General features: G+C 34.8%; 1 protein-coding gene across 4 annotated transcripts in view; it reads right to left on the bottom strand.

Annotated features, from left to right (window-relative positions):
* csmd2 (CUB and Sushi multiple domains 2) overlaps positions 1–12,321 on the bottom strand; it is a 343,711-nt gene that overhangs the window by 307,147 nt on the left and 24,243 nt on the right. For all 4 annotated transcript variants that reach the window (XM_067411157.1, XM_067411158.1, XM_067411159.1 and 1 more), the window contains exon 2: positions 11,843–12,059. In XM_067411157.1, the coding sequence (XP_067267258.1) occupies positions 11,843–12,059 (217 nt within the window). The remainder of the gene's footprint in view (positions 1–11,842; positions 12,060–12,321) is intronic.

Raw genomic sequence — 12,321 nt, 5'->3', positions numbered from 1 at the left:
CATATTGTGCCTACACTAAACTTCTATGACCATGTTTATCTCATAGCAATACCTTGTTCATTTTAAAACAAGAACCTTCAAGTGCCTTTTAAATCCCATGAGACGTACAATAGCACTCTTAACTTCTGTAGGCCATTAATTTCTGATTAATGGTATTTGGCATTCTTTCCAACAATTACACCACAAACAACTCAGAAGTAAACTTGACTCAATTAACCTTGGTTTAAAAGTCTTTTTCAGACTAATGGAAGACAGCCATCATGCTCAGCATTAGCCTCTCATCTCCTCAGCAAAAAGCATCTTCCTGTTTTCATATACCAGTGGGCTGAGAGAATACAGAACAACCAACCATATTTTAAGTAAAATAAAAGTCAGAAAGTAACATTTGACAAAATGGCATCATAGAAAATTTTCTCCCTCGGTTGGCCGTACGATCTCATGATCTCAATCAACTATACAGACATCTTCTACAGGTGTCTCATTATGAAGAAACCAGATCAATTACACTCATTATCACTTCTTCTCTTGAGAACTGCTTCTGTCACTTTTTAGGAGGTGCAAGCTTAATTTGTTAACGCATTTCACACTTGTGGGGTGTACTGATGAGAGCAGGGGATTGAGGGGTGTATTAGAGGAATGAATAAAAAGAGAAAGTTACAAATCAGCTGAAGACTAAGAGGATTTGACAATATGCCCGGCTTATCATAAGCCACAGGTAAATGTCATTCAGACTTGTGGCATGTGGCCATACAGGGTATGTAACTGTTACATTATCTATGAAAACTGATTGAAATGAACACTTGAGCCCCTTCTGATATGCTCTATGTTTGATAAAAAAGAGGCCTTGTTTGTCAGGTTTCTGATTGACAGGGCATCTTTAAAGGTTAATAGATGCTGTCTTTCATACCTAATAAGACTAATTTCAAACATAAAAAGTTTTTTAAACAACAAATTCAGCTAAGTGTGTCCTAACATTTAACATTAACTTAACATGTGTTGCTCATTTCTTTATCCACACTGCAGAACTTCACAAACAAGTGGTACTGTAAATGTGCATGATCATCTATGGGAATTAGTAAAGATAGCTACTAATAATGTTAGCTAGCTGACATTTTAGTCATAAACATGACCTCTTCACCTCTCATCAGAGCAGAGAAATATGATAACTTTGCTTCAGGCTGGAACTATATGGAACTGTATAACAGAGAGGGGAAAAAAAAGATAAGTAATGTTTCTTCCATTTATGGTTCTGCCAATATTACAGCCAACAATAAGTGCTGAGATTTCCATCGAGTACCTGAGGCTGGTGAGGAATAAATCACTGGATAGGGGAAAACGGAGTGGAATATGGAGAGAGGAAAGCCAGAAAGGCAACACTTTCTGCTGAATGGATATTGTAAATATAACTTTTCTCCATTGCGTTCCCTTATGTCCTTTATATGCAAAAGACCACATAATCCTGACATATATTACTGAATACTATATACAAAAATAAATAAAAAATATATACTTACTTAAATGTTTAAAGTGCCCCTATTATGCCTTTTTAAAGGTTCCTTATATTGTTTTGGGAGTTCTCCTACAACAGATTTACATGCATGCAAGGTCAAAAAAACACTTTTGTTTTCTCATAATATACTGTACATTTAATTTCACCTCAATGAATTTCACCTCGTAAACGATTCGTTTGAAGCAGTTAAAAGAATCATTCTCTCTAAACCTCTCCTTTACGTGAGCTTACACTGCTCTGATTGGTCAGACGGCCCAATCCTTTGTGATTGGTCAACTGTGTGCACCTTGCGCCCATTGCTGTAACTGAATGACAGCTATCAATTTGCAAAACATTTTGTATACAATGTATAGACAGAAAAGATAGCATTGATTTTACCTTATCAATTCGAGCCCAACAATGAAACGTGATACTGGAGTACGACGTTTGTCTATGGTAGGTGTCACCTTAGTTTTTGTTATTTATAAGATGTGATAGCAGCACCACTGTATACTTTATATTTGTGCACCAGTGGGAACTGTATCAGAATGCCAAGCGAAGCTGAAAACCTCTAACATAAGATAAACATTTAGGCCAGATGTGTACAGACGTTTTTGTCATAACTATTAACAAAATAAAAAATGGTTAGATCATTGTTTGACATTACAATGTATCTTAACATCCTATTACAATGCATACAGAGCTCCACTCTACTGTAATAATAAAAACAGACTTAATAAAGAGAGACTTGTACACACGTGTATGCATACTAGTCAAATTAAGTATAATTTGCAAGGCTGCGAGTGTGGGCTTTACTGGGAAAACAAAGGACTAAACATATACACTGTAGGTCTTTAAATATACATTTTCAGGTACTTCACAGGGGGACAAGTGAGGTGTGTGAATATCTCAAGATCATAAAGCTCTTAGAAGTGCCAGAGGGCTGCTCTGATATGAACATACTGAAGTTTCAGCTTTTTAGCTTGCTAAGAAGACACTATGGGCCTCCTAATGTGCCTTTTTAGATAGGGCTCACTTAGGCTCTGAATAACTGGTGCTGAGATGTATGTATCCGAAATTCAGCATCCTAGCTTGCTGCCAAGAAATCCAAAAAGAAAAAAAAAAGTCAAAGCACATGTATTTGTACACTTAATAATGGTAAAACCTCCTGGTACTGCAATGCGATTTGGTACTTGCTTCTAAACTTGTTGTTTATGCTGACACACATAAATGTGAACTTTTGACTTCATTTCATTTTTTACATTCTGTGCCTTCCCATGAAAGACTGCAGAGACTAATGTGCATTCACTTCTTAGACTGCACTGACAGCAAATAATGCAGCTGAACTTCAAACTTAACCAAACAGAGCACACAATGTTCTATCACACTATGAATAATTAATTATAGCATGACTCCCCTGAAAACATCCTGTTAAATCAGGGAACAAACGTATCATAATTTAACCTCAATAACGGAGCATAGCAGAGCATCTGTTCTTTCAAATAATAAATGATTTATTTAGGACATTTTTTTTCTCCTCATTCTGACATTTGATAATGAATCATGACACAACAGTTAAACTTCAAATGGCATACCTCTTACCTGCATTATTTTACTCTCATATCCTCTCTCAATGAATTTTAAATATATATTGTAGAATTATATAAATTGATACATATTGAGAGCCTCCCATTTTTTGCATATATTTATTTATTTATTTTATTTATTTATTTATTTTTAAAAGAGGACAATGCACATTAATTAACACAAGAAACAAGTCTCTTATGTAAATGTGCCAGATTTAGCCATTCTGGCTAATTTTCATCTGCAGTCCCTGGCAGGTTGATGGTAAACACACACACAAAAGCAAAAAAATACATACAAGACCAAAAAACAAACAAAGAACCACTATTTATGAATACATATTTGATTATCCAATAACCACCCTTTTATCCTTTTAGAGAAAGAAGAAAGATATGTAATATTTCTTAGTTCTATGGGTATAGTATTCCAAGTATGTACTGCTCTATAAGAAAATACTGACTGCCCAAAAGCACTTCTTCTATGAGGTATTATACAGTCCCCTCTAGTAGTGGCTCTAGTAGATAAGTTAAAATTTTGTTTAATAAATTCATTAAGTGGAGGTGGGGCCATACCATGCAAAATTTTATACACAAGTAGGATATCTGCAAATTTAATCATATTTTCCCAACTTAAAAACCCATATTTAGTTAAAATTTTACAATGGTGATATGAATTAGACCTTTTGTCCAATATTTTCAAAGCCTGCTTATAGAGTCTTTCTAATGATTGCAGAGTAGTCCCACTTGTTTGTGTCCAACTGGTCAAACAGTAATTCATGTGTGATAAAATCATAACATTAATATATAACTTTGAAGCCTCAGTGGTTAAATTATTCCTAATATGTCTAAAATTTACCAAATTGAATTTAATTCTATTTCCAACTTTTTTAACTTGTTTTTTAAATGTGAGTTGTGAATCAAGTACTATACCTAAATATTTATACTCATGAACCACTGATAACCTTCTACCTGCTACTGTAACATCAGGGTCCGGATCTCTATTTGCAGACTTCGAAAAAAACATACATACAGTTTTACTAACATTTAGATGTAAACAAGAGTTATTTAACCATTTAGTAATTTTATCCATTTCTGCTGATAATTCTTCTGCAGCTTGCTATATAATAAACATGCTAACACTGAAGCCATATTAAATCTACATTGAATCTACATATTAAGTCTATACTGTGTCATGTGACTGAAATGTCACATGACACAGTCATGACAAGACAAAATAAAAGTTCTACATATCAAATAAGACATAAATGTATCCCTTGATGAAGCTGTTGTCCTTTCGGAGAACATTTTGGAGAACATTTTGGGGACATTCAGTTCCTAAAAACACATCAAAACCTAAAACGAACACACAGGTGAGCACCAAAAACACCTCTGAGCTCATCATCACCTAATTCCCTTCCTCGAGTGCACTAACAGAGTTCTGCATGTTCCTCTGGTGATCATTTCAAATGAGAGTATTAATTCATGAGCTTCAGCCTCCAATAGCTGTTTTCTCATATTACTCTAAACAACTCCTTCAAATGCTATTAAGGATACATGACTTGCAACGTTATGCAATCTAAAGCTTTTAACAGAATATTTTAATAAAATGTGTTTGAATTTTCAGCATTTAAGTGGCAAGCATTAGACATTAGACAGAAAGCTAAGTTATTATGGAAAAAATGCTTTTTTCTTGGACCCACTGCAGGTGAGGATTTATATAGAATTGAATCTGGAAACTAGCAATTATTGATGATGGGCATCACAAACAGCCCTAAATTAGCTCTTTCACAATCAATTCAATTTAACTGTGAAAGAATCCAATAAGGTACATCATTTCTTTTATATGGAGTGGATTCAAAAAACATATCAAAGTGGACTTCATTGCTTACATGCACTGCACCAAATGGTGCTTGTTTTGGATCGGACTCAGTGCAGGAAAAGGCGGATGACAGAGTCTGATTTAATGGGATTGGTCGGAGGCCTGCTCTTTCATAAAAGCTGGCTGGGGAGCCACCCATATATCAAGAGGAAGCACAGCCCTGGAGTTAAACAAATAAATAAGAACAATTAAACAAAGTGGCCACCACTCCTCACCTGGCACTACACAAATCCCATACACCCCCGCTGCATGAACTCCTCAATACAGGGAATAAAGAGATTTTTATTTTTTTTTGCTTGTCACTGACTTGTTCAAAGCACTTAGGCGAATAGCTTGAGCATAGAGCCACAGTCCAAAGACCTTTACTGGGTTTTTCCCAGAAAATCTACCCTCGCAAAACATTTGTGCCACTTTTGAGTGCCTGTTTTTACATTTAGATTATCTTTGTGATCATTCAAGGATGATAACTATAAGTATAAAGTTTTAACTAATTCTACGAGAATATGTCCACACCTCATATATAACAATACCAATATAGTTGAAATCACTTTCAGAACATTTTTCCAGTTTTTTTATTTTTAAATAAATTCAATATCAAAATGAATATCCATTTTTCAAACTGTATATTGCAACATAGTAATGAATGCCCAAATTCAAGTGTATCAATTAAAACAAATGATTTTAGTTTTTAATTTATATTTTGTATAAATATTTAATTTCATATTTTGATGAAATAGTACAGAATTTTAATATCAGCCATTCATTTGATATTGACAATGAATAATTACAGTTTATCATGCAGCAGTAAATAATCAAATGATGATCAAATAACCCTAAAAAATATGTTAGTCAGTAGTAACCAAGAACAAGCACAAGTAGATTTTAATATATTTCAGGGTCATGAATGTTTAAGCAGTGTACAAAATATAAGGTGCGTCTCAATTTGCGTACTTATGCATTATTCTATGACGTTTTTAAGTATAAATAGTGCGAGAATGTGTTCACACTTGAAATTCCAAAAAGAAAAAGTGCACTTTAAATACCAGGATGATGCAATAAATTAACGGAAAAAACGAAGTGTGGAATTTTGTAAAAACTTCATGCACTCAACTGTCGCAGCATTAATTATGTACCAGAGGGGAAGGGGCTGTCAAACTCCGAAGCTGAATGACAAAATAACCTTATAAAATTCACACACTACATGGATGAGTAAATAGTGCATACTGTAAGTGCATAGAGTATAAGTGCATAGTGTATGGTGCATCATTTGGGACGCAACTATAGTTAAAGGGATAGTTCACTCAAAAATGAAAATTCTGTCATCAGTTACAGTACTCACTCTCATGACTTTCTTCTGTGGAACACAAAAGAAGATATTTTGAAGATTGGTTTGAAGTTGGTAATCAAACAGTTTTGGTTACCATTGACTTCCATTTTACATTTTAAAAAAAAGAGACATTTCCAGAGACATTTCTCAAAATAACTTAAGTGATACAGGTTTGGAACAACATGAAGTATTCCTAAATTATAACAAAATTTTCATTTTGGCATGAACTATCCCTTTAAAAGCGGCAGTCTGTGAGCTTTCATGCAGGTGATCGCTGTAGTTGGATTTGGAAAACCTGTGTAAGCTGATGGGACTAAGCCAAAGCTCAGTTTCTGTCTCATATGGAGTGTAAATGTTTTAGCTCAATCCTGCTCCCAGAGATCCGACTTCCTGCAGAGTTTAGTTTCACTTCTAACAAACACCTGAACCAGTTAATAATGGTCTTTAAACTCATTTGAAAATTGCAAGCAGGTGTGTTGGAAATAAATTCTGCAGGAAAGTAGATCATCAGTGTTGTAGAAGCTTCAATTATACAATGGCCAAATGCTTGGGTGGAAACACCAACTTGGAAACTGGTGTGTCCTCAATCTGATGTCTAAACATATCCATACATACATTATACACCCATCACCCCATGACAGAATAATATAAATAAAAAATGCCCCACTGATGCCTCCACAACAACAGCAGTTGCACAGCACCAATTAGGGTGACAGATGCTGAATCTTCACCTACACGTCAAGGATGTCAGCTGACTGGTTCATGCATTTCCAGAGATAATATCTAATATCCAATATTGCATTACCATTAAATGGTGTCTGTTATTGTGTTATTCCAGCCCATTTAAGGAATAAAAATCAAGTACAGTACAGTGTTGTTATTGTTAACTAAAAGTGAAATTATTTATTTGAAAGTTAGTTAAATTAGTTAGTTAATTGTTAAGTTAGACAAAAAGATGAAATAAATAAATGAAGAGTTTGGTTCCAAAACGCTATAAATCCATTTTGATTAATTTGAGTAAAAAGGTGTTTTCTTTACCAAGAAAGTGGCAAAATGAAAACCACTCTTTTCTGTTTCAAACTTTCACATTGCATCTTTTGGTTATAAAAACATTAAAAATTCAAATCTAGATTTTGATTTTCAAAGGTTTATTATAAAAAATTATTATTTTTTCCCCAAAATGCAATAAATGCATGACACGTTTTTTTTTGTTTTGATTTTTTTTTTTTCAAAATGCAATTAATCCATCGATATAAAAGTTATTTTTTCATATTGAAAGTAAGTTAATTCACATATATGACAGCCTCTGAACTTTGTCAATACTAATCTTATGTACATGCATTTGACTAAAAATACATTCAGTCGTCGCTCCCAAAATGAATTCAACGAGTCATCTTGTTAATGTTATAAATTAATTATGTCTCTGTTTGTCATTACCGATCAAGGCGTATCTGGCGTCACCGCATCGTTAAAATAAACAGTTCAGTTTAGGGAGCGTGATAGAAGTTTGATGCTGTCGTGAAACAAGCAACAGCCGGCATTTTTCCTCCTCCCGACTCGAGTGCCTCGCCTTCTTAATCTCCTCACGTAAATGATTTCGATGGCTTGCGTTTCTTCCCCACTGCAGAAACCACAACAGGTTCAGCAATGTTCATCGAAATTATTCATTTTTCTGTTTTTGTTGATCACAAAGTACAAAGTAGATAAAGGATGCGGGGTGTATTCAGAGCGCCGCCATTACGGTTTACAGTGCATGGAATGGTGCGCTGTGATTGGTTGAGCGGATATATCGCGTTCTGCAGAGAAGGGAGACTGGCGTTTGTCGCGTTTTGGAAAGAAAGGGAGAAAACATGACAGAATAACACAACGGATATCGCATTTTGCGCAAAATTAATAAATGACTTTTCAATACCGACCAGACACAAAACTGATTTTGGCAGAAACAAAATTTTTTTGAAAATGGCGTTTATCGCGTTTTGGAACCAATCTCTTCAAATATATGTATGTCTTGGCAACTAACTGAAATAAAATAAGTTGAGGTTGAAGTACTAAAATGCAGAAAACATAAACTGAAATAAAAATGCAGAAGCTAATTCTTTATGTAATGGAAGACTGAAAACAAGTGAGCAAATAATACAAGTTTTTTATCATAGTTTTATGATAGCACACACCTGTTGACGAACAAATATCAGCCAACAGATCTGACTATGGTAAAACACTGGAAGCATTCATGGTAAATATCACATGGTGACTCAGAGACCTTTGTACAGTCATATTTTTCACACAATACATTCAAATCCACCCACTACAACAAGCAAACAGCTTCAGATCCAAATTAATAATTGGGTAGATAAAACAGCACTTATTTAAATCTGATTTCAAACCAAATAATCTCCAGAGTGATTACATTTTAGCTGAGAACTGCTTCAACAGAAATTAGGAAGGATAATATGGTATTCTGTGTGATAAGAGCAAATACTTGTGAATGAAAATAGTTAAATCATAAATTTATTTGGGTAAAACATTTTCAATAGATCTGAGATATCAGATTGAGAGTAAAATGAAGCAATGGTTCACAATGACTCACTGGTCCTATGTCAGAGTGGAAAAAAAAAAGAAAAAGAAAAAAGATAATGGAATGGCAGGAGCAGCCAATGGAATCTCTTTTGAGACCAAAGGAATACAAAAACGTGTCATCAACTCAGTTAGCACATGGGAGGAATGGTATGTTTCACTCGAGCAGACTACCCGAGTGATCTTGAACGAAGAAAGGCCAAGAAATCCATCCAGCTATAGAGCGAAATACATTTCTTAAAATAACTTTAATGTAATGTCTACTGTCTTCTCAGTAGAAATAAGCATTATCTATGTCACATTGTCACGACTATGTTAAATGGTTAGCGTGCTTTCTTCAATGCTCAACTGCAAATGTCAGTTTTTTTAATTACCAAAGCGCAACCAATGTCACAATTTCAAATATATGGCCAAATATGATTTAAAAATGATCTGTTACACTATAATTCAAAACATTCCATTCATTTGATCAAAAGTACACTAAAAACAGTACAATTCTGAAATATTATTACATTTTAAAAATATATATTTTCTATGTTAAAGGTGCCCAAGAACGTTCTTTCACAAGATGTAATATAAGTCTATGGTGTCTCCTGAATGTGTCTGTGAAGTTTCAGCTCAAAATACCCCATAGATTTTTTTCAATTAATTTTTTTAACTGCCTGTTTTGGGGCACCATTAACAATGCACTGATTTACACTCGGCGCCGCCCCTTTAAGACGCGTGCTTCCTGCCACACGAGCTGTCGACTATATTACAGCGCATTTACAAAGTTCACACAGCTAATATAACCCTCAAATGGATCTTTACAAGATGTTCGTCATGCATGCTCACATGCATGCTTCGAATTATGTGAGTAAAGTCTTTATTTGGATGTTAAAAGTTTTATTCTGAGTGAATTTGAGGTCTTTCCTCCGTGGCTAACGGCTAATGCTACACTTTTGGAGAGATTTATAAAGAATGAAGTTGTGTTTATGCATTATACAGACTGCAAGTGTGTAAAAATGAAAATAGCGGCGACTCTTGTCTCCGTGAATACAGTGAGAAACGATGGTAACTTTAACCTCATTTAACAGTACATTAGCAACATGCTAACGAAACTTTTAGAAACACAATTTACAAATATCACTAAAAATATCATGGTATCATGGATTATGTCAGTTATTATCGCTCCATCTGCCATTTTTCGCTGTTGTTCTTGCTTGCTTACCTAGTCTGATGATTCGGCTGTGTGCAGCTCCAGACGTTAACTGGATGCCCTTGTCTAATGCCTTTTATAATGTTGGGAACATCATGGGCTGGCATTATGCAAATATTGGGGCGTACACCCCGACTGTTACATAATTATGTTGAGATTCGGCTGTTCTTCGGAGGTCGTTTAAACAAATGAGATTTATATAAGAAGGAGGAAGCAATGGAGTTTGAGACTCACTGTATGTCATTTCCATGTACTGAACTCGTTATTCAACTATGCCAAGGTAAAATCAAGTTTTGAATCTAGGGCACCTTTAAAATGTTTATTTCTGTAATGGCAAATTTTCACCATTACTCCAGTCTTTAGTGTCACATGATCCTTCAGAAATCACTTAGGCATGCTGATTTGGTGCTCAAGAAACATTATATTATTATAATTAAAATAAATATTAAAAACAGTTGCTGCTTAATATTTTATATGTGTGTAAACCGTGATGGGTTTTTTTTTTTGGTTTCAAGGGTTTTTTTTTGTTTTTTGTTTTTTTAAGTTTAAGTTTAAGTTCAAAAGTACAGCATTTATTTGAAATAGTAGCATTTTTGTTGAATAAAAGCACTAATTTCTTTGGGGGTGGGGCGAACGTACTTTTGAAAGGTAGTCTACCACTTAAAAAGTTTCACAAACATTAAAAAAAAAACATTGCAGCACTGCGCAAACTCATTGTTTTGTTGTGTGATGTTACGATCTAGCGCAAGAAACACAGACTTTCTCTATCAACAACATCCAACTGGAATAGTCTCAATATCCTTTTGATTTCTACAAGACATGAAGTTCAGCTGACACTAATAATACACTGTCAAAGTAAACTGCTCATGCCGAACAAGGTTAACATTCATAGAACACCGTGGAAACATGGGGCTATGCGGGAAGCTGTCCTTGAATCTTGAAATGTAAAAAAAATATATATACAGTCATGCTTACAATTATTCATACCCTTGGTAAATATGACCAAAGAAGGCTGTGAAAATAAATCTGCATCGTTAATACTTTGGATCTTTTATTTAAAAAATCTACAAAAATCCAACCTTTCATTGGAGAATAATAATTTTAAATGGGGGGAAAATGATTCTCATTATGAGAGAAATGTTGTTGTTTTTTGTCAGAAAATTTTCTTTGGTCATATTTACCAAGGGTATGAATAATTTTGAGTATGACTGTATATATTCTTGAAAGTGTCCTTGTGCACATCGTTTCCCACACACATTTTATTAAATAAAGAAAGGTAACATAAAAAGGGTGGGAAAAAGCAAATTCAGAGAGCTCTGCAATGTTTTCTATATAACTCATTTCATCAGGAAAATTGCTATCTGAGAAGGGATCTATGAATGTAGGCAAGCTTTTCAAAATGCTAGTTTTCGAATGGAAAACAGGCCAAAGCCCCAAGGACATTCCCCCTGAGGATATCTACTCCGCTCAATCCCTAGAGCCTCAATCCTTTTATTTTCTTCTTATTTTCAGAGTATACAAGGGAGAAATTCAGACCCACGACAGTGATAAAGTCAAAAGCACTGAATCAATTTGAGGACTTCAATGTTCAGGACATTAGATACAGACCTGAAATGAAATTTTCGTTCCATTCGGTGTGCTTTAAACAAGTTTTGGGACACTTAAGTAAATCCAAAGTTCACGCACACATTTCACACAGTTCAAACTGTTAGGAAAGTAATGTCGGCTAGCAAATCCAAGAGATATGATCTGGCATTTACACACACAGAATAATAAAGTGTCCTGTATTTACCGTGTCCGTAAGTTTGTTGGACTGGGTTGCCCATCGTAGACTGAAAGGATGTCAAAGTCCTCCTCTAAGGCAAAGCCTTGAAATACCAATTGTATCCGGTTGTGTTCCTGTGCCACAATCACCCATGTGCAGTTGGCGTAGTTGGGATATCCATACGGGTATCCGGGGCTTTCTATTGTCCCATTTGGACTGTGTAGTGTGTGACTGCAGTTTTGAGCTGTGGAAAGGAGAAAAAGAAAAGAAAGTATTAAACAAGTGGATAAAAAAGACACATCTTTAAAGACCTCCTGTGGTGAAAAGCAAGATTTTAGGTTGTTTATGTCTATGTGGTGTTTTTAATATGCTTTAAGACAAACCATAAGCAAATCATTAGTCAGCACCATTGCAGAGTATCTTCTCCTTAAAACTCCAGTATACCGAGGACAGCCTCGAAAACATGGTTTGAAACCGTGCTTGTTTCCTATGTCACAAACAATGTA

The sequence above is a fragment of the Chanodichthys erythropterus genome, chromosome 15 (assembly GCF_024489055.1).
Source record: "Chanodichthys erythropterus isolate Z2021 chromosome 15, ASM2448905v1, whole genome shotgun sequence".
Lineage (NCBI taxonomy): Eukaryota > Metazoa > Chordata > Actinopteri > Cypriniformes > Xenocyprididae > Chanodichthys > Chanodichthys erythropterus.
The sequence above is the reverse complement of the archived record's forward strand: the minus strand, read 5'-3'. Positions and strand labels throughout refer to the sequence as shown.